The following is a 20583-nucleotide window of genomic DNA, read 5'->3' as shown; positions in this document are numbered from 1 at the left end:
TGGTACATACCAGATGTTGGTCCTTTAATTTTCACTACAATCCTTAAAGGCTGAGAGTTGATCTCCCTTTTGACAAGGAAACTGACGTTGAGACGGGTAAAAGTGGCAGTCAAGTCGCAAACTCCTAACCCCCACCCCACCCCTGCTTCCTACCATACCCCGTTGAGCCGCCACTTGCCACCGTCGAACCCTGGATGATGAAACTTGGGGCGAGGACTGCACCATCTCTCCGCCTATGTCCTTGCAGATGTTGGGGAAAGGGTTGTGTGGGGGAATGCGCGACGCGCTTCCAGGGAGAAGCACCAAATAGCTCTAAATTCGCAGAAAGCTGCGAGGAGAGACCCGGCCAGACCCTCTCCGGGATCCCCGACCCTTCAGCCAAACAAAGAGCCCGCCCAGCCCACGGCAGAGTCAGACCCTCGCTCCCGCCTCCAGCCCGGCCCCCAGATCAGGCCAGCGCGGCGTACTATGGGACTTGTAGTTCAACCAGCTCGCCACACCTGTTCTGAAAAACGACAAGGGAACTACAAGGCCCAGGAGCCAGCGGGCAGGCCCGGGCGGACTCGCGGGCTGTGGGTGTGTGAGCGCTGGGGGCCCGGTGCTGCGTGCGGGAGCTGGGATGCGGCTGCCGGCGCCTGAGCCGAGGAGCTGCTCTAGGCGAGCTTTCTAGCCGGACTCGACGAAGGGGTGACCAGGCGGCGACAGGCACGTTGCATGCATTCATTGGGCTCAGCCTTTGCAATACCCGGTTGTGCAGCGCTTTGGCTCTGCGGCGGCGAGGTGCAGGGTCCGAGTCGCCGGGGGATGGGCACCCGTCCCCGAAGCCAGGCTGGCACCTCTCGCTGAAGGAGCCTTTGGCTGAGCTTGGGGGCGGGTGCCCGCGTGCCTGCCTTGGGCTGTGCGCGACGTGTTTGTTCTCTTTCCCTATTTGTCCCAAGGTTTCTCTCGGCGGCCGCGCGATGCAGCGGGCGGCGGCGCTGGTCCGGCGGGGCTGCTGCCCCCGGACCCTCGGCCCCTGGGGCCGTAGTCAGAGCAGCGCGGCCGCCGAGGCCTCGGCGGTGCTCAAAGTGCGGCCCGAGCGGAGCCGGCGCGAGCGCATCCTTACGCTCGAGTCCATGAACCCGCAGGTGAAGGCGGTGGAGTACGCGGTGCGGGGACCTATCGTGCTCAAGGCCGGCGAGATCGAGCTCGAGCTGCAGCGGGTGAGCGCGGGCGCCCGGGCCCGCGGGGCGGGAGGGCCCGGGGAGGCCAGGGGGCACTGGTGGGGGCGGGAGGGAGAGAGTAGCAGCTGTCGCCTCCTGGGGTCCAACCGCTGTACTTCCTCCAGCCGCGTGGCCAAGCTCCTTCATTCGGCCAATCTTGACTGAAACGGGAGAATGCCCTCCCCCCAACCCTTCCCTCTCTAGTGCCCGGCACCTGGCACAAAGTAAGGCCCTCAGATATGGTTCACTTGTTGAATTGAATTCATCAATTATAATTGAGCGGCCCTGAGTGCCAGGCACTGCCTGCTATGTGGCTGTCCTACTTGCGTGGAACCAAGATCCACTGGGGGGTGAGGGTGAGGACAGCAACAGGCAGGAAAGAAAGAAAGGAGAATTTCAGAGATCACGTTAGGTACCAGAGGTGCAATGAAGGCTCGGAAGAGACTTGGGTGTTCTCCCGAAGCTTTTTCTCTCTCTCGGAACTTCTGGGTCTTTCTTCCAGTAATGATTCCCTGACAAAAGTGGTCCTGCACGATTCCTTCCCTTAGGTCCCCTTTGGAACCTTGACTGACAGCCCTGTTTTGTACTCTGAGGATACAGTCACCCACAGTGGGTAGCAGAGGCTTGGGCCTTTGGGGCCTTGGCAGGGTGGCCCTGGGACTTTTTTCCTCCTGGGAGACGGCAGACTGGAATTTTGAGTTCACAGCTGTGTGTAAAGTGACCACACATCTGGTAGTGATTCCTCTCCCCCTACAAGGAGAGTGGCTGGGGTGTGTGAAAGAAACTATCAGAGTTCTAACCCTGGTGGAATTCAGGAGGCAGAGTCCAGAGGGTAATGTAAAAAATGTATACATTCCTAAGATTTATACGAGCAGATGAAGTAGTCACCCAGCTGTTTGCTCAAGATAGTCCTAACCCAGAAGGGGGGAGGGTTCTTTGATCTCACTCTCATAGGCACCAGAACTGAATGTCCTGGTGGTGAGTTGGTCATTTAATGGTCCTTGAATCCCCGGGAAGAAGCCATGATGGGACCATGACTGTAACATGGGCACTTTGGGGCATTTGATGAGCTCACACTTGCTGAGACTTCACTGGGACAGCCAGTTCTGCTGACTCAAAACAGTGAGTTGAACAAGTCAGAGTCCAGTGTCTCCCTTTGACTCCTTTCGAGGCTAAGTTTAAAGCTTGGTCCTCAGAAGCCTGGCTTGGTTGCAGTGCCTCCCTGTCCCAAAAGTGGACCACAGGCAGAAAAGAGATTTTTGCTGTTCTGCTCCTTGTTGATATCTGGCAGACTGGAGCTGGCCCTCCTTGAGACAACAGTCTCCCTGTTAAAGCTGAGATTAAATTGTTTATGGTTGAGCACTTCACAACTGATTTCTCTGGTTCCAGAGCTGGTAGGAGTTCCAGGGATTATCTCTACCTCTTGTTAAACAGCATGGACTCCATGGAGTATGAGGATGGTTAGAAGAGAAGGGAGACACTGTCTTTGCCTTCACAGAACTGATTGCCACGTTGTTCTCTGGGCCTGGACTTCTCTTCCTCCAATTCTTTAAGGATTGGTGGTTGTTATTATTATTATTATTATTTTTTAGCAGGTAGAGAAAATGTGAGAGCATTCTAGGTGGAAGGAGGGCTGGGAGCGAAAACAAGGTTGGGAAGTTCTGGGCAAATAGGGGAGGGGTTTGGTTCTGTTTGGAGAGCTCTGTCTGGCAGAGGGATATGGTAAATGAATGCAGTGGAAATAAGGGACTGGAGGCTGGTGTGCTGGGGTTAGGATTTTATAGTGCAAAGTTTGGTGTGCAGTGGGGAACTAAGAAGGTGTTCCAACAGGGTATGGCTTCATCATTGAACTAGAGAAATTTCTTGGTCATTTGGGCTGGAAACAACGCTGTGATTTCTAGGACAGATGGCCCCACTGCCATGTCCTACCCCTGAATAACTTGAGACATTCTCTCTGTCCATCTACATTCTCCAGTTCAAATTCATCCCTTCTTGTTCTCTCCTCACTTCTTTGAGTCTCAGCTGCCTGACTCCTGGTACTGGAGATAATAGCCCCAGCCAAGCCAGCATAGCCTTGCTTAAATCTTTCATTCTTGAAAAACAGCCTCTCCATTTTGCTAGCTTAAGCAGGTCCTCTTCTGAGAAAGCCATGTTTTCTCAGGGTTTCTCAGTCTTTTTTTTTTTTTTTGGCTTAGCTTTGCACAGCTTCAGGTTTTTACTTCTGTTTTGAACTCTAATGATAGAAACTGGACTGATGTTATTTTAAAGGGTTCGATTTGGTTAGAGATGGGATATGTAGGGAGTTGAGTGACTTGGGGGTAAATCTCTTGTCCTCTTTGGACTTTGGTTTCCCTAGTCTGTAAAAGAAGAGTAGTGGTCTGGTGGGCCCAGGGTTTCCCCAAGCCCTGACTTCTGTGCCTCTTTGTCCATGTGAAGGCCTTATACTGCCTCATGGAATCACTTTACCAGGTGCTCTGTTAACAGTACCGGCTGTTTGGCTGGACCCGTGGCCCTGGTTTTTGACTGTGGGGTGGCATGCCAGACAAGTCCCGTCCATCTTGCTTTGTGGCAGGAGTGGGGGAAATGCTCAGGAGAGCCTGAAGGAGGAGGGGCACTTGGCTAAGAGCGTGTGAAAGGGGCCATTCTCCGCCAGCCTGGTCTGTGTGCTTTCAGGGAGCCCCGTTTCTCCCCGACAGCAGCTCCAAGGGGGAGTACCTATCAGCTTTTCAGATCCTGGTGTTCCCTGGGAGCAGCACTTAAAAATAAACTCCCTGTAGTAGGAGTTTTGAAAAGACCTGTCAGTTCCTCCTCAACCTACTTCTTTTTCCCTCGTTTTATTGGAGGAGGAAAGGAGGTTGACATAAGTGGAGACAGGAATGGCTTTTGTTTGTAAAAAGTACACAGTGTCAGGGCAAAACACTCATGAAGGGAAACACTGACTATGTTAAAATCATTGAGTGCTGCACCTAGAAACAGATGAAAATGGAGAATGCTGGAGCACCTGCTGATAGTTAGCTAAGAACTAAGAATGGAAACTCTGGATGTGCGAGGCACAAGCAGTGAAATCTCATAGGCCATTTTCTTTAGAGCTTAGGCGCTAGTTTAAAATAAGAGAAATTTGTAACACAGGCTTCCGTTTGGATGAACCCTCCACCCACCCACCCTGCCCAAGTCACCGGGGACCTGCATCCTTGCCTTTATGTGCTGTGGGCTTCACGTCGTTCAGAGCACCTTGGCCTCAATTATTCCTCTGTAAAATAGGGCCAATTTATTTCCACTGAAGACTAGTTGGAGCTATTTAGTGATGATGGTTTGAATAGCTATAACCCTATCAGAATTCTGGCTGTCTGGGGAGAAATAACTGCACCAGAGACTTTCCTGTTTTAGGTCAAAAGGTTATGTGAGTTTATATGAATATAAGCAGTTTTTCTAAAATAACTTTATGAGAAAGCAAAGGCTAGTTTTGCTCTTTTTTTTTTTTGGCTTGTGCTGCATGGTTTGCAGGATCTTAGTTCCCAATCAGGGACTGAACTCATGCCCTCAGCAGTGAATGCGTGGAGTCCCAACCACTGCACCACTGGGGAATTTCCCAATCAGAACTCTTAAGGGTCTTGTTTTCAAGCTGACGAGAGTTGCTTGGGGGAGAGGGGCCGAGGGTCCCTCTTTCCTGGCCTTCCTTCTGAGTCTCTGGGTCTAGGAATGTGCTCTATGGGGTTGGCGCTCTCCTGCCTGGAACTTAGGCTTGCTGCCTTGAATTATCCTGTTTGGAGCTCATTCACCTTTCATCCCTGCTCTGCCCTGCAAATCTCTGCTTCCACAGTTGACCCTCCCACAGACTCCCACAGTTCAAGAGCCTTTTGTCCAGCCTTCCCTCCTTTCATGGTTAGAAAATTCAGCCCCTGGAGTTCCCATCTCCTCTTAATCTCAGGCCTGTGTAGGTTTGGCTCAGTTTTGCTTCCAGGTTTGCTTATCACAATGGTTGGGGCCAGACCCTGTGCCGAGTCTGTTTCTTCTGCTATGCAGCACAGCTGTTTTTAGGGACCCTGGAGACTAGTCGGGTTTGTCTCTGAGACTTCCTTCTGGAGCTCTCTGGGGGGTCTGCATGCCTGCCCCAGTGCTGCTCACTGGTCCTGAAGCAGCGAGCGCTCTGAAGGTGGTGGCCTCTCTGGTGGTGCCCATTTCTGTCACAGAGCATGATTCATAAGTGTTCATGAATGAAAGGGAGGTTCTCTGGGGAATAAACGTCCTACCAAGCCTTCCCACTGGCATGTCACGTGAAATGACAGGAGTCACCCCTACCTTGAGGAAAATGCCTGTGCCTATTAGAATTGTCCATTGTTCTAATGCTGCACCTGTGAACTGGGAAGGACAGTGCTAACAATGATAAAGAGTTATCATTGTCCTTACTTTATCCTTCCCAATAACACCCCCTGAAATATGCCATCTCCAGAGCCTGGGGGCCTGCTCCCTGAGCCTTCCTGAATAGTGGGAAGGGAGCCCCCCTGCGATGGATCTCATCTCAGTGCCCCTCAGTGAGGCAGCTCTGGGCAGGATGTGTGTAGGTGAGTTAGACACGTGGGCTCCAGGATGCTAGGAATTGGAACTAAGAAGCTACGTGCTGACCTGGCAGGCTCCTGTGGGCAGGGCTGAGGTGAGGTCTCCATTGGGTGTGCTTGCCAGACATGGATGAGTCACTGTGGGCAGAAGTCTGCCCCTGGCTCCTTGGTATTTCCCAACCCATGTAGAACTCAAGTGCATAGATACAGGAGTCTCCTTTGTATGGTGGCCCTTGGCTGGGCAGCCTGGTCCCCTGTCCATTCAGAGGAGGCAGTTTCCCACCCACTAGCTCATCCATCATAGCAAAGTATCTGGAGCCTGTGGGTACCCAGACCCAAGAAAGGAGATGCTCCATACTCCCAGGCTGCTTGTTGGCGTGCCCCGAGTTTATTGAGCAGTGCAGGGTGGTTGGGGGGAGGGCGGGGGGACGCAGGAAAGGAACATCCAGGGATCTGTTCCAGGCATTATTTTCTCCCTCCATGGGGCTGGCCCAGGGCCCAGCTGTGTGCTCTATGTCCTGCCCTCCGGGACAGATTTACTCCCCACCGAAGAGTGGGCTGTGCCCACACCATGGAAATCACCTGAGTTCAGCTGGCCAGGCCTCGGGGGCCATGGCGATTGAGCGAGACTAACAGAGGGTCCCACGCCAGGAGCCTAGGCCAGTGTGGGTGGGTGAGTCCTACCCTTTGCACACAGTGGCCTGGGTTGCTCAGCCTGTGGGATGAGCCCTGAGGCCACACGCCCTGCAGCCTGTCTCCAGGGTGTCTGCCTTCACCCCTGGCCCAGTCCTGGCCAGTAGGCAGTTTTATCCCCTTTCTTGCCCCCCACCCCCACCCTGGGATGTCTTTCCATATTGGCCAGCCCTGAAGAACTTGGTAAAAAGGGCAGAAGGGAATTCTACCCCCTCCACCCCAAACAGAACTTTTCGACTCATCAGGCCCGGTTTATGGAAGCCCAGGGCTGCCTCCAGGCTTCCCTGGTGGCTCAGAGGGTAAAGAATCTGCCTGCAATGCAGGAGATGTGGGTTCAATCCCCGGATTGGGAAGATCCCCTGGAGGAAGGCATGGCAACCCACTCCAGTATTCTTGCCTCGAGAATCCCCATGGACAGAGGAGCCTGGCAAGCTACAGTCCATAGGGTTGCAAAGGGTTGGACACGACTGAGCGACTATGCACAGGGCTCTTTCTGGGGCGCCCTCAGCCCCTTGTGCCTCCTGGCTCCTAAGGCAGCCAGAGAATTTCCATATGGGAGGGGCTTAGGGCTGGCAAATGAGAGTCAAGAAAACTTGTTTGGCGGCTGCTTTCATTCCTTAAGCCCATTGGTCTTTATTTAAGGGGTATATTACTGAGTTTAAAAAGGGAAAGTTTTCTAAAGTTGCTTTTATTCACACATTGTGTGAAATGGAGAAGACAAGTATCAAAATCATAGAATTGTACCTTTAAAACTTGTATTTAGGATGCCTTTGGGAACAGGGCAGCTGGAGATGGGAAGGTGGCCATTCCGCACAGGCCACCCCTTGCCGCACCACCTTCTTCCCCCGCGGTGACCCTTGCAATCTTGCTCCTGGTCCAGCTTTGTAACACGATGATATTTGTATTCTGCCAAGTGCTTTCATACTGTTTGTCTCAGATAATCCTTTCAGCTGCTCTGGGAGGTTCTTGAACCTGCTGTTGATTCTCTCTTGTAGTGGCTAATTCTGGCTTTATCAGGGAACTGGGTGGAGTTCCCACATTTCCAGATCCCCACAGTTCTCCATCTGAACCACATTTTCTCCTTTGCAGCAGCCAGGGTGTCCTGTAGTCACTGCTCAGTGATATTGTTGCTACGGTGTCCGAGTTCCTTCTCTCTCTGCCATCTCTGCTCCGTGCTAAACACATTGCTCAGACAGTGGCCTCACTTTTGCTCTTCAACCAGACATTTTTATCCCTGATGCTTTTTTTTTTTTTCCAATATGAAGCTCAGTCCACATTCTTCATTTTGCAAAGACAAGGTTGCAAGAGAACAGCCCCCGAGAGGTCCCTGCAGATCGGCGTCTTCTGGCAGGAAGGCCGGCTGCAGTGTCCCCTCAGTCACTTAGGGGTGGAGGTGGAGCTGGCAGCTGCGGGACCCTGATGCTTCCTGCAGCTGACCCCGTCCCTCCTTCCCACTACATTTGCCCCGGGGTCAGCGTGGACCTACAGCTGCCTCAGGGTTCCCTGGCAGCCCAGGGAAGTTCTTCTAGCCTTCCCAGAAGGTGGGTGACCTTTTGAAGCCTTAATTTCCCAATCTATAAAATGGGATTAACACAAGTCCTTCCTCATGGGGGTGGTTGTGAAGGTCAAATGGGACCAAGCATATCAAGCGTTTGGCACCTGGCAAGGCTCAAAATAGGGCTGCTTACTAATATCCTGTTGACCATTGCTTGGCTTCTGAAATCTAGGTTCTGAGAATCCCTAAGTAACCACCTATTGCATTCTTTCTACTCAGGGTATCAAAAAACCATTCACTGAGGTCATCCGTGCCAACATCGGGGATGCCCAAGCCATGGGCCAGCAGCCAATCACCTTCCTCCGACAGGTGAGCTGGCCCTCAGGAACCGAGGCCACTGGGAGAGCAGGGAGCCAACCCGACAGCCAAGCCCATTAAATTACCTCTGCCTCCTTGCCTGTCCAGCCCCTCAAGACCCAGCAGGCCCTAGAATCCCACAGGGAGATGCCATTGAAGTAGAAACCCCCTCCAGCGCCTGACGTCCCCTCTGGTTCTCTCCAGCAGGCTCCTCCTCTTCCTTCCAAGGCTGTCTAAAATCCCTAAGCCCATTTTGAGGTAACTGTAATATACAAGACTCCCAGGTGAATGGTCCTGGATGCTGAATTCAGACGTGGGTTAGTGAGGGCATCAGAGAGTAGAAGGGAGACATGAAGGTTGGGAGGTGGCGTGTGGGAGTCTAGATATGGTTTCCCAAGTGAGAATCCCCAGGTTTGAGTGTTGGCTCTGTTGCTGATCAGCTGGGTGGCTTTGGGCAAGTGGAAGTCACCAGAGCACTGCCACAGAGGACTTCTGGGGGCCTCCGTGAGATGATGAACACGAAGGCCTTCAAGAGGCACATTTCTGTGTTTCAGTTTGAGTGCCAACTGCAAGGATGCTGCATGGGACCAACTTGTGAGATTGGTGGGCTTGGGGGAAAAGAAAAGGTGAGAGAGTGCCATAGCGTCTGCTAGATGGAGGCTGGAGACCAGCTGTGCGGAAAGCGTTTTCCTAGAGAAGAAATGGGGCCCATTCTGGAGCAAAAGCTGGTCTTTGTGTGGTTAAGGTTCGTAGGCTGAGGCAGGCAGGAAAGCTGAGTGCTGCACGCCCCCGGTCTTCCTTTCCTACCGGTATTTCCTGCTGCAGGAGCTGGCACACAGGAGCGGCAAGCTTTGCCCTGCTCTCTGGATGGCAGGTGTTGGGGGCCCCAGGGCCTCAGCCTGCAGCCCCTCAGGGAATTCACACAGGGTGTAGGGGAGAAGAACTGAGGCTGGCGATGACCTCGGGAACGTCCACTGAATGGACTCCCGCGGCATTGCGGCTGACTCGGGAGTGTGCCGGCTGCCTATGAGTGTCAGAGGCCTCAAGCTGGGCCCATGATGAGGAAGTGGATCAGACCAGACAGAGTGGTTCTGCCCAGGAGGTGGAGGTGGGAGGAGATGAGAGCATCCTGCTTGTCCTGAAAGCTTGTTCTGGAAGCATGGAGCTTAGGAGAGGAGAGGCCCAAAGTGGCCTCGCTCTGCAGTGGTTCTCCACACATGCCTGGGGCTCTGGGTGTGAACAGGCTTCTGTTGTCTCAGCCTTTTCTGACTGGCGGGCACACTCCCAGATCCAGCCTCTGCCACCTGGTTCTGGCTTCCCCCAGCCTTCATAAGCGCCCCAGAGCGGGAGGGCAAGCCAGGTCACCGCCCATTGCACACATTTATTTGAGGCAAAGCTGGGCTCCAAGAAGCCTGAGCCCGCCCGAAGCCCCCAGCTGGTGTCAGAGCTGTGAGCCCCAGCCCATCTCGTTGCTCCTGGCACCGCTCCTAAGCTTCCAGCTTAGACTTGCCTGCTGAGCGGGGGTTTACTGACACTTTTGCAAACATTTCCTTGCGTAATCCTCTTAATTTGTGAGGTTAGAGTGATTTTCTCTGTTACAGAGGTGAAAAAGCTGACTCGGTTTTCACTTCTGGCCAGGAAAGGGGGTGATGGTGTGGAGGGGTGGGGGTGGGGCTTGGGGGGCACTCAAGCCATAAGGAGGGGGTCTCTGTAGTCCTGTCAGCTGGGGTGCACCTGCCTGCCCAGTCCCAGCTTCCTGCCCTGGAACCCCGGGTTCTATGGCCTTGGCTATGTGAGCCGCTGGCCTTTATGGAGGAGGTGGGCCGAGTAGCAGCCTCGTTTTGTTCCCTAGCTCCTCTGGTGGCCCACCCTTGGCCTGAGCCCAGGTCATCAGGGACCCTGCCTGTCACCGTCTCCCTTCTGCTGCAGAGTGTCCACTGTCCTCCTCCCCACCCATCCCCAGACCCTCCCCACAGGCCGGGGCCCTCGTGGAGAGTCCTGCGGGGACACTGTCCCTCAGAGGCGTCCTTTGCGCCCCTCTGGGGTGGGAGGTGCGGGGAGCCCAGCCCATGCCACTGTTCCCCCAGGTGATGGCATTGTGCACCTACCCGAACCTGTTGGACAGCCCCAGCTTCCCAGAAGATGCAAAGAAACGAGCCCGGCGGATCCTACAGGCTTGCGGCGGGAACAGCCTGGGTGAGGCCCCGACTTGCCAGGTCCCGGCGGGCATGAGAAGAATGTGTGTTCTCAGCATGGGCTTGGCCCTGGCCCCTGATGGAGGGTTATGCATTGAGCGAGTGTGTGAATGTGTGTGGGGTGGCCGACAGGCCGAGTCAAGGAAAAATACTCTCCTTGTCCGTGTTCTGTGAGCCTCCTGTTTGCCAAGCTGATGGGATCAGTGCTGGCTCTTGGTGGATTGGGGGCACTTCAGGCGCGAGAGTCTGCATTTAGCTGGATTTGGGGTTTACAGGGGGAGCCGGCTGTGACTGAGCCCACTGCACCCTCAGAGCAGAAGGCTGAGCTTGAGGCGGGAGGCCAGAAGGAGCTACATTGCCCAGTTGGTCCGGCTTCTCACTCCGCTGTGGCCAGCCGCGGGGTGCCTGTGGCCCCCTTTGGTGGCTTCCTGGCTGTGAAGGTGGCCCCCCTTACCCACCACGTGTGTGGTGTGTTCCTGACACCGGCCTGCGCTCCTTTGTGTCCGGAGCCCACGCCCGGCCCCGGGGGGCTCTGAGGGGGAGGCCCTTCTCTCCCTTCCCTGCTGAGGTGGATTTCCAGCCTCTGGGCCGCTGGCTCTTTGCTGTCTTCTCATGTTCTCTTTCCCGTTTATTTGTGCCTCATTCCTCTGCCCGGCGGAATACATAGGGAATGCGGCTCCCTTTGTCCTGAGGAGAAGTCGTTGTCCATAGGGCTTTTTAGGAAGCTTGCCTGAATGTTCCAAAACATGGGACAGGGATTCCTGTGGCTCGTTCAGCAGGGTATCAGCTGCCCTTGGCCTCTCGGTCACCTCCTCGCCTTTCCCCTCCCCCTTTCTGCTCTGTCCCTTTATGGACATCACTAGGCTTAACCTTCCTGGCTGTGATCACCCCACCAGCCCTCCATCCAAGCCTGTGTCCTTCACGCTGTCCCTCTCAGGAAGGGGCCAGCTGCCCTTTGCTTCCCTGCCAGTCAGCCTGGGTGGGGTGTGGGCCAGCACCTTGTGAGGCAAGGCCTAAACCACAGGCTGGCAGAGGGCAGCGCAGCAGCTCAGAGGCCCGGCCTCCAGGCTCTTTGCCTCTGCACCCTCTGCCCGGCCCAGAGGACAAAGGCGCTTCTCAAAGATCCGTGGCCGTGGGCCTGAGGCTCCAGGAAGCGCAACCCAGGGCTGGGGGGAGGGGGTTGCTGTCTGCATGCATGTCTGGGGAACTGGGAAGGGATCTTGTTCCAGGGACAGGCCTCATCAACAAGTTTTTTCTGTGTCAGCCAGGCAGGGCTGGGGGAGTGATGTTGGGAGGCCATGTCCATGTGAGTCAGGACTGTCTGAGCTCTGTCTGAGGAGCTCAGCGGATGGGCGAGGGAAGTGCTCTCTGAGCCTCTTTCCTCATCCTTGAACTAGGAGATACTTTGTACCCGCCTTCTGAGCTTGCAGGCAAGGTGCCGTTTGTGTTTGTGCTTCTTGTCAGGTGTGGAGAAGCCCCACCCTGGAGGTCACTACCTGCTCCTGCCCATTGTGTGAGGAAGGGCGGTGTTCTGGCAGAGTCCCCAACGATGGGGGTGGCGCTCTGTCAACTGAGGCTTGGGCAGCCTGAGCGCTGCCCACAGAAATGAAGGAAATGGAAGATACGCCCAGGGCCACCCTGACCCAAGGAAGGGTTATAAAGTGTGTACCCAAGGGCTCACCTGGACGTGTTTTTATCACGCCCTTTAAAATTATTCTTTTACTGGGACTGCATTTATTTTTTGTTTGAGTAATCCACTTCTCGGGTTGCATCCTGAATCTTAAGTGGGGTTGAGATGAAACCTAGACACACCTGGGGTGGCCAGAGATGGGAGAGAACACCCTCCTCCAGCCCCTCTGGGAGCCTGGGCTGTGGGCTCTAGGCCCTGAGGGACACCGGGGAGCAAGGCAGGTGGAGTTTCTGTGCTCATGAAGCTCACTGTCATATTTGGGAGAAACAAACATTAAAAAGAATTAACACAAAAACATAATTCCCAGTTTTCATGAGTTCCTGGTGAACAATCAGAGAGTTGTGGGGTTTTAACAAGGGATTCTAATGGAGAGGGAGGGTTTAAGGAGAAAGAGGAAGAGAATCTGCTAGTGAATACCAGACAGAGAAAATGGTGTGTGCAAAGGCCCTGAGGTTTAAGAACTGAGTGTGACTGAGTGAAAGGGTTTGCATGTGATGACGTTGGGTGATTTGGCAGATGTCGCCAGTCTGTGGACTGTGGGAGGCAGGTTGCCATTGGTTTCAGGGCAGAATGTCCTACACAGGAGTGTGGTGGGGCGGGCCTAGCTACGGGTGGGTGCTGCAGAGATGCACAGAGGAAATAGGTGATGGTTCCTGCCCACAAGTCAACATGGGGAGGCAAGGATTCATCTGTGCAAAGTCACAGGAGAAATCAGAAAGGCTGGGGTGAGGCCATTTCTCAGACTTCTTGAGAGAGTCTAGATCTGAGAGCTCTGAAGAATCAGGGTACTTCAGAACAAAACAGAAGATGGAAAGTCTGTGGCCGGCAGGAGCAGGGAGTTTGCTAGTGGGGAAAGGCTTGGGAATTCAGGGAAGCAGATGAACTAGAGGCAGGAAGACGAGGAGGCTTAGCTAGTGTGGAAATGGCCAGGCCCCATGGAGTGGAGCAGAGGGCAGTGAAAGAAGGCAGAGGGAAATAGCACAGGAAGCTTTCTGGGCATGGGAGCCCAGGAAGTATCAAGTAGGACATCCAATGGAAGGAGGATTCTCTAACAGTGGCATCTGCAAATGCCCTCGAGTACCCGCCAAAGAACGTGACAGGACTCTGTACTCTCCACCCAGATTTGCTGTGTGTTAATGTTTGCCACCTGAACTTTTAGAGAAGTGGAGTAGCTTCCCCCGCCCCAGTTACAACTAGTCCCAGGGGATAGGCCAGCCCGGTGCTGCACAGACCCTTAAACCGAGCGCCTCCTGGTGGTGCTGTTGCTGGTTTTCTTTAAATGTGGCATAGAACTCAAATGGGATAAAAGAATATAGAGTGAAAGATCTGCCTCCCACTTCTGACCCCAAGCCTCCTGGTTCCCGTCCCCAGAGAATTCACCTCGCCAGTTTGAGTCTTCTTCCAGAGAAATTTTGTGCATGTGCGGGTATCTATTTTCAGTTTCTTTTAAAAAATGTAAGTAGTAGCCTAACATACTGAAAACACTTTCATGCCTACAGTAAATGCACAGGTATTAATGTACAGCACCTGTGTGTGCACATCTGTGTAACCCATGCCCAGATCATGACAGTGAACACTCTCAGCACCACAAAAGGCTCCTGTGTGCCCCTTTGCCGAACATACTCCCAAGCCCAAAGTGGTCACCACTGTTTTTGAACTTCACTTTTAACTGGTGGTTTGGATTTGACTCCTAACTGGCGGCCTGAGCATGCTGTTGCCGTAGGGTGGGGGTAGATGCGTCTTGCCCAGCAGCCCCCAAGAACCTGTCTGTGGTTAGTGCCTGTCAGGGCTCTGGATTCCTGGGATGGCAGATGGTGCCATTTTGGGGTGACCCTTCTCTCAAGTTCTTTGGAACCGTGTGTAGGCAACAGTGATAAAAGCATAACAGTCCCAACTGTAATGGTCTGTACTGTCATGGAAGGTATGTAAATCCCAGTAGGGTGGGTAAAGCAGGTGTGAGCACCAGTTAACTGGTTAGAAGTCAGGGCCTGGAATAATGCTTGAGATATAAGTAGGTTCTCAGTAAATACTGAATGGATGAGTGGGTGGGTGGGTAGATGAACAGAAGGGCAGATGGGTAGGTGAGTGGATATATGGATGAATGGATGGATATGGATGGATAGCAGATGAGCAAATGGTTGGATGAGTGGGCAGACACTTGGGTAGGTGGATGGATAACAGGATGAGTGGATAAAGCCCAGATAGGTGGTTAAGCAGTTTGCCACAATTCCAGAACCTAGAGCAGTGGGAATAGGGCGCCACTGAGACTCCTTGACCTCCCCCACCCTCCTACCCCCAGTTAATTATACGGATATCTCAGACTGTATGGAGCCAGATCTTCCTTCTAGTCACTGTCTTGCTTGCTGTCTTACAGGGTCTTACAGTGCTAGCCAGGGCGTCAACTGTATCCGTGAAGATGTAGCTGCCTACATCACCAGGAGAGATGGCGGTGTACCTGCAGACCCGGATAACATTTACCTGACCACTGGAGCTAGTGACGGCATTTCTGTACGTGTCAGAACGGCTCGTCGTTGTTCACTGTTCACCCACATCAAGAACAGCCTTGCACGTTAGGGCCGATGCATGAGCCTGTGGGCTGTTAAAGGGGGACAGGCCTGGGCAGAGAGGTTGGCCACCCTCTGCTCCCTGCTGTCTGCCCCAGCCTGGTAGCCTGCGGTCCTTACCGCCTTTAGTCTTTGTGAACCTGGACACTCCTGCAGCCTCGGTTTCCCTCCTCCAGCTGGGAGGAGTCACGGGCCATTCGAGGGTGTCCATCTTTCTGGCATCATCAGCCTTTCTCTTACTCAGCACATACGGTGTCTCTCCTCTGCCAGACACTATGTCAGGTGCTGGAGAGATCGTGGGGAACCAGACACATTTGGTCTCTGCTTAGACATCAGTACTGGATCTGACTAGCACTCTCAGCACATAAATACATGTCAGATCGCGAGCTTTCAGTTTCTCTTCTGGATGAGGGCAAAGTGTTAACAAAAGGGAGCAGCAGGAACTCTGACCTGGGGCTGGTGAGGGCAGGAAGGTTTCTCCAAGGAAGGCTGAGCAGATAGAGATCTGGAGACTGCGTAGATGTGAACTCGGAGTCAGGAGAGGGACAGATTCAGGGCAGAAGGTCATCATATGCCGAGGCCTTAGGCTGGAAGGAGGCTGCATGTTTGGAAATGGAGCGTTGCGAGGGCAAACACAATGGGGAGGGGCAGTTACCAGCAACCTGCTAGGAGGCAGGTGGGGCCTGAGTCCTGAAGTATTGTCCTGAGAGCCGTGGGAACCTTCAGAACTGAAGGATCTGAAGCAGATGGAGGGTCATAATTAGATTTAGGTTCTTAAGCTTTAACTGTGGCAGGAGGGGACATAATAGATGTGAGAGTGTTTAGGAGATAAGAGGCAGCTTGGGCTGGGCATCAGCTGTGGATGAGGTGAAGAGGGGCTGGTATCAAGGGGTCCATAGGAGAAGGGGCTGAACCTAGGGTTGAGGTTCGCCTGCAGCCTCTGTTCGCTTCCAGCACCCTCCCCCCGCACCCAGTCAATGCTGGGGGCCGTCCGCTCACTTGTCCTCCCTATCAGGGAGCTTGTCCTTTCGGACCCTTCTTGTAATAAGTTATGTTTGTCTGTGTCTCTTGACCTCCAAGGCTGTTGTTTTCGATGTTTATTAAATGATTTCATCCTTTGCTGAAGCCTCTCAGGTGCATTAAACTCTTCCTTGAGCCCGGGAGGAAACGGAGGCCCAGAGACCTTAGGTGGCCTGCCTGCTGTTAAGAGCCTCTCGAGGCATTGTAGATTCTAGTGTTGGACTCAGGCCCCCAGCCACAGCATCTTCCACTGTATTCTGCCGTCATGGCGCCTCTCTATTCCCAGAGAAGCCCAGGTATGGGTAAGGGTTACAGAGGCGGGTGTGGGGAAGAGTCTTTAAGATTTAGTGAAAAGAATCAGGCCATTACACTGGCATTGTTGTAGCAAGGAACTGAGCCTGAGAAAGGAGCTAAGTCTTCATGTAAGACTTAGAAGAGTAAAACTCACCCAGAAAAGTTTGGGCTTATTTCAGTAAATTATTGCCACCTCCTCTAATGCCCCACAGTACTCCCGAGGCCTGATTTCTCAGGAATCCTATGAACTTAGGGCCCATTCAATTTTGGAAACAGCCAGGTTGAAGCGCCACCTGGTGGCAGAAACTGGGTATTTTATCCCATTTTCACACTTCTTTGTTCACTGGTCTTTCCAAGTCTTGGGCTCTGATAAGTTAGTGACCAGACAGATTCCGGGCTCCACCCCAGACATATAGAATGGGTTTCAGGGGTGAGGTCAGAATAATTCTGAGACAGGCCTAGTTGGTGGGCTACTTCTTTAAAAGATCTCTTTAAAAAATACAAGTATCAAGCCTTTAGGTACTATGCATTGTGCTAAAAACTTTAAAACATTTTGCCTATTTCTCATAGCAAACCTTATTTTACAGATGAGAAGTAGACTCAGGGGAGTTTAGAAACCTACATGGGGCTGCGCTGGAGGCAGGCACTGGGTGAATGGTGAAAGGCGGGGTTTGGGGTCTTCCGGCTTCTGCCGCTGTTCAGCCCCCGGGGGTGGGAAGTGGTAATGGCCCTGTAAGACATGACTTCTCTGTTGCAGACAATCCTGAAGATCCTGGTCTCCGGGGGTGGCAAGTCACGGACAGGCGTGATGATCCCCATCCCACAGTACCCACTCTACTCAGCGGTCATCTCTGAACTCGATGCCATCCAGGTGAACTATTACCTGGATGAGGACAACTGCTGGGCTCTGAATGTGAACGAGCTCCGGCGGGCCCTGCAGCAGGCCAAAGAGCACTGCAACCCCAAGGTGCTGTGCATCATCAACCCCGGGAACCCCACAGGTCTGCTTTACTTCCTCGCCAGTTTCTTGGGGAGCAGGGTGGTTGGTGTATTGGATGTCCGGACACTAAAGAGCTAAGAAATAATGAAGTCCTCTTTGCTCCCAGGTTCCAAATCCAACTCCAGATTTGCTAACATAATACCATAAAGTTGGCCGCCAGCCACCTTAGGAGGTGAGCAAATACAGGCCTTTTCCTGGGCAGGGTTGTATTGTAATTAAGACCAGTTCTTTTTCCTGTTCTTCCTTGTACAAAGAACCTGCTCTTCGATGTCACACACAAACCATCACCATTAATTATAGGCCTAATTTTACCCTTACTCCTACTTGTTTTTCTGATCCAGTTTTTAGATTGCTGGTGTGTGCGTTTTTGTTTTTCTTTGCCACAGCATTGCTGTGTACTTTGAGGCCTGAAAAGGAAATGCCATATTAAAAACAAAAGCAAACAAACCAAAAAAACCTGTTTCCAGAAGTTGGAAAGCATTCCTAATTTTGCATATTTTTCTTCACACCAAAAAAATGCACAGTTCTGCCTCTTTTGATCTTTCCAGGCTGCTGGCTTCATGTGCCCCAGATGCTATTTGGATGCTGAGAACAAGGGCTCCTCTCTCCTCCTTTGTTGAGATAAACTGGGTCAGGGCCAAAGCGTGGTGGAGCTGATTATGGAATCTGCTCCTTGGGAACATCAAATGATGCTTCGATCAGCTGAAAGCTCCACTTGAATTCCTGGGTGCAGAAAATGGGTGCAGCTGCTCGCCTAGTTTATTTACACCGACTGCCTGGGGGAAGGGGTGAGGGACCTAACCAGGGTACTGTAGGAAAATGACAGAGCTGGGTTCTCAATCCTGGTTGTACATTAGAATCAAAAAGTAAGCTTTTAAAAATGCCAAAGGCCAGGCCACACCCCAGAATCTCTGGCGATGGGGCTCAGGCATCAATATTCTATGTAACTGAGGATGAGAAACACTGACCTAGGATGATGCTTCTAAAACTTCAGCTTGTTAAAAACAAAACTGCTGGGCCCTACATCTCGATATTCTGATATAATTAGGCTGGAGTGGGACTTGACAGTTTGCATTTCTAACAAGCTCCTGGGTGATGCTGATGCTACTAGCCCCAAACTTGGAGTAGTAGGTCCTATATCTTAGGAAATACTCTGTATACCTAGTTTATATCATAGGCTTGGCAACTTCTTGACCAGAAACTTACATAAATCTTCTCCTGGCTGTCTGGGGAGAAGTAACTTCACCAGACTTTCCTGTTTGGGGTCAAAGTGGGAGTCATGTGAGTATGATATTAATATAAGCAGTTTTTCAGTAGTCATGTTCGAATGTGAGAGTTGGACCATAAAGAAGGTTGAGCACTGAAGAATTGGTGTTTTTGAACTGTGGTGATGGAGAAGACTCTTGAGAGTCCCTTGGACTGTAAGGAGATCAGATAAGTCAATGCTAAAGGAAATCAACCCTGAATGTTCATTGGAAGCTGATGCTGAACCTCCAATACTCTGGCCACCTGATGTGAAGAGCGAACACATTGGAAAAGACCCTGACGCTGGGAAAGATCCAGGGCAGGAGGAGAAGGGGGCAACAGAGAATGAGAGAATGAGATGGTTGGATGGCATCACTGAATCAATGGACATGAGTTTGAGCAAACTCTGGGAGATAGTGAAGAACAGGGAAGCCTGGTGTGTTGCAGTCCATGGGATTGCAAGGAGTCGGACAAGACTAGCGACTGAACTACAAGAACAAGCAGTTTTTCTAAAAAATAAGTTACGAGCAGGCTCAGGCTGGTTTTGCTCTGTGAGGCTTTTTTTTTTAGTTTCTGGTTGTGATACGCAGCCATAGGATCTTAGTTCTCTGACCATGGATTGAACTCGGACCCCAGCAGTGAAAGCATCAAGTCTTAACCATTGGACTACCAGGCAGTTCCCCTCTGGGGTCTTAATGTGTGAAAAGGAGCTGTTGGAAGATGGGGGATGAAAAATAAAGACCTACCTGTGATGACCGTGTATCTCGTCGACCACACAGTGTGACCACTTTGTCTGAAAGGTGTCGAAATGGAGTGGAATATTAGTGGCTAATAGGGCTCTTTGGGATTCAGGACAGAAACTCACCTTGAGGCTTGAAGGGAGTGGACCTGTGAAGTCCAGGGTAAGGCAGCACACTTGAATCAACGTCGCTGTCATGGGAACCTCAGGCCATGACCCAGCTCTGCTCTGGGCTGGAATCCTCCTCAGGAAGCACCTGTCCTGGGAGTGGCCTTCCGCAGGTCCAGTCAGTGCCCAGCAGCTGAGCATCCTCCACAGGGAGCCTCGCCCCTGGTTTCAACCGAAGCCCCAGGCCAGACTCTGTTGGACCACACTGGGACACCTGCCCGCGCCTGACCTAGTTAAATCACTGAGGCTGATTGGCTGGGTCTGTGTCCCTGTTGGAGTTTAAAGAGAGGGAGTTCCCCTAGGACAGCTGCGTGCTGTTGCTCAGAGAAGGGCAGGATGCTGGGCTGGTGCAAGCAACAGGTATCCCCATTAGTGTGTAGGACATTCCCTTGGCCCGGCCTCTGGCAAGGGGTGCTTGGAAGCCCCCTACTGAGTCTTTAGGGCCTACAGCAGAGCTGCCTCTCCTCGGGGGTGCGCACATGTCTCCCCATGCTGGGCACAGTCATGCCCTGCCCTCTGGAGATTATGCAGCTCCTCCTGCTCCGCAGGCCTGTTCTGAGTGACTGCTTCATCCCAGGCACTCGGGAGAAATAAACTCTGTCCTTGTCTCACAGTTTGCATCGATCCACATGGGGGATTATTTGTGCACAGCAGGTCTTTCCTCTCCTGAGCTGCGGGCTTCCTGAGGCCCGGCCCTTGCCCTCCCCATGGCATTACGGAGAAGAGTCTTGAGAGTCCCTAGGACTACAAGGAGATCAAACCAGTCCATCCTAAAGGAAATCAGTCCTGATTCTTCATTGGAAGGACTAACGCTGAAGCTGAAACTCCAATACTTTGGCCACCTGATGCGAAGAGCTGACTCCTTGGAAAAGACCCTGATGCTGGGAAAGATTGAAGGCGGGAGGAGAAGGGGATCACAGATGATAAGATGGTTGGATGGCATCACCGACTTGATGGACATGAGTTTGAGCAAGCTCCGGGAGTTGGTGATGGACAGGGAAGCCTGGTGTGCTGCAGTCCATGGAGTTGCAAAGAGCCGGACACAACTGAGCGACTGAACTAAACTGGCATTATGTACCCCTGGTTTGATACTCTGGGTGCTCAAACCTTTGCTTGCATTCTAACAGGGTACACTTTGTGGCATCGCAGCCCTGGGAGGGAAGACCAGGAGCATGTGGTAGGCAGGACAGGCTGCCAGAATGGACAGCCCCTGTCTGCCTATGGGAACAGCAGCTGGTTACTTGTAGCATCCAGAGTTGCTGCCCTTCCTAATTCCCAGAGCGTGAGCTTGCTTCATAGGAAGCCTGCTTGGCCCTTGTTTGGCAGGAGACAGGTTGGTCCCTTAGTAAAGGAACTGGTTTGTAG

At 52.7% G+C, this 20583-nt stretch overlaps 1 protein-coding gene across 1 annotated transcript in view; it reads left to right on the top strand.

Moving 5' to 3' along the window:
* Positions 1-549: 549 nt before the first annotated feature.
* GPT2 (glutamic--pyruvic transaminase 2) overlaps positions 550-20583 on the top strand; it is a 34239-nt gene continuing 14205 nt past the window's right edge. The window contains exons 1-6 of the mRNA XM_043436138.1: positions 550-705; positions 939-1202; positions 8226-8315; positions 10391-10499; positions 14563-14696; positions 16824-17067. Of these exons, the coding sequence (XP_043292073.1) occupies positions 960-1202; positions 8226-8315; positions 10391-10499; positions 14563-14696; positions 16824-17067 (820 nt within the window). The 5' untranslated portion in view covers positions 550-705; positions 939-959. The remainder of the gene's footprint in view (positions 706-938; positions 1203-8225; positions 8316-10390; positions 10500-14562; positions 14697-16823; positions 17068-20583) is intronic.

The sequence above is a fragment of the Cervus canadensis genome, chromosome 18 (genome assembly GCF_019320065.1).
Source record: "Cervus canadensis isolate Bull #8, Minnesota chromosome 18, ASM1932006v1, whole genome shotgun sequence".
NCBI classification, from domain to species: Eukaryota; Metazoa; Chordata; class Mammalia; order Artiodactyla; family Cervidae; genus Cervus; species Cervus canadensis.
Note: the sequence above shows the minus strand (reverse complement) of the source record. Positions and strands in the feature narration are given on the sequence as shown.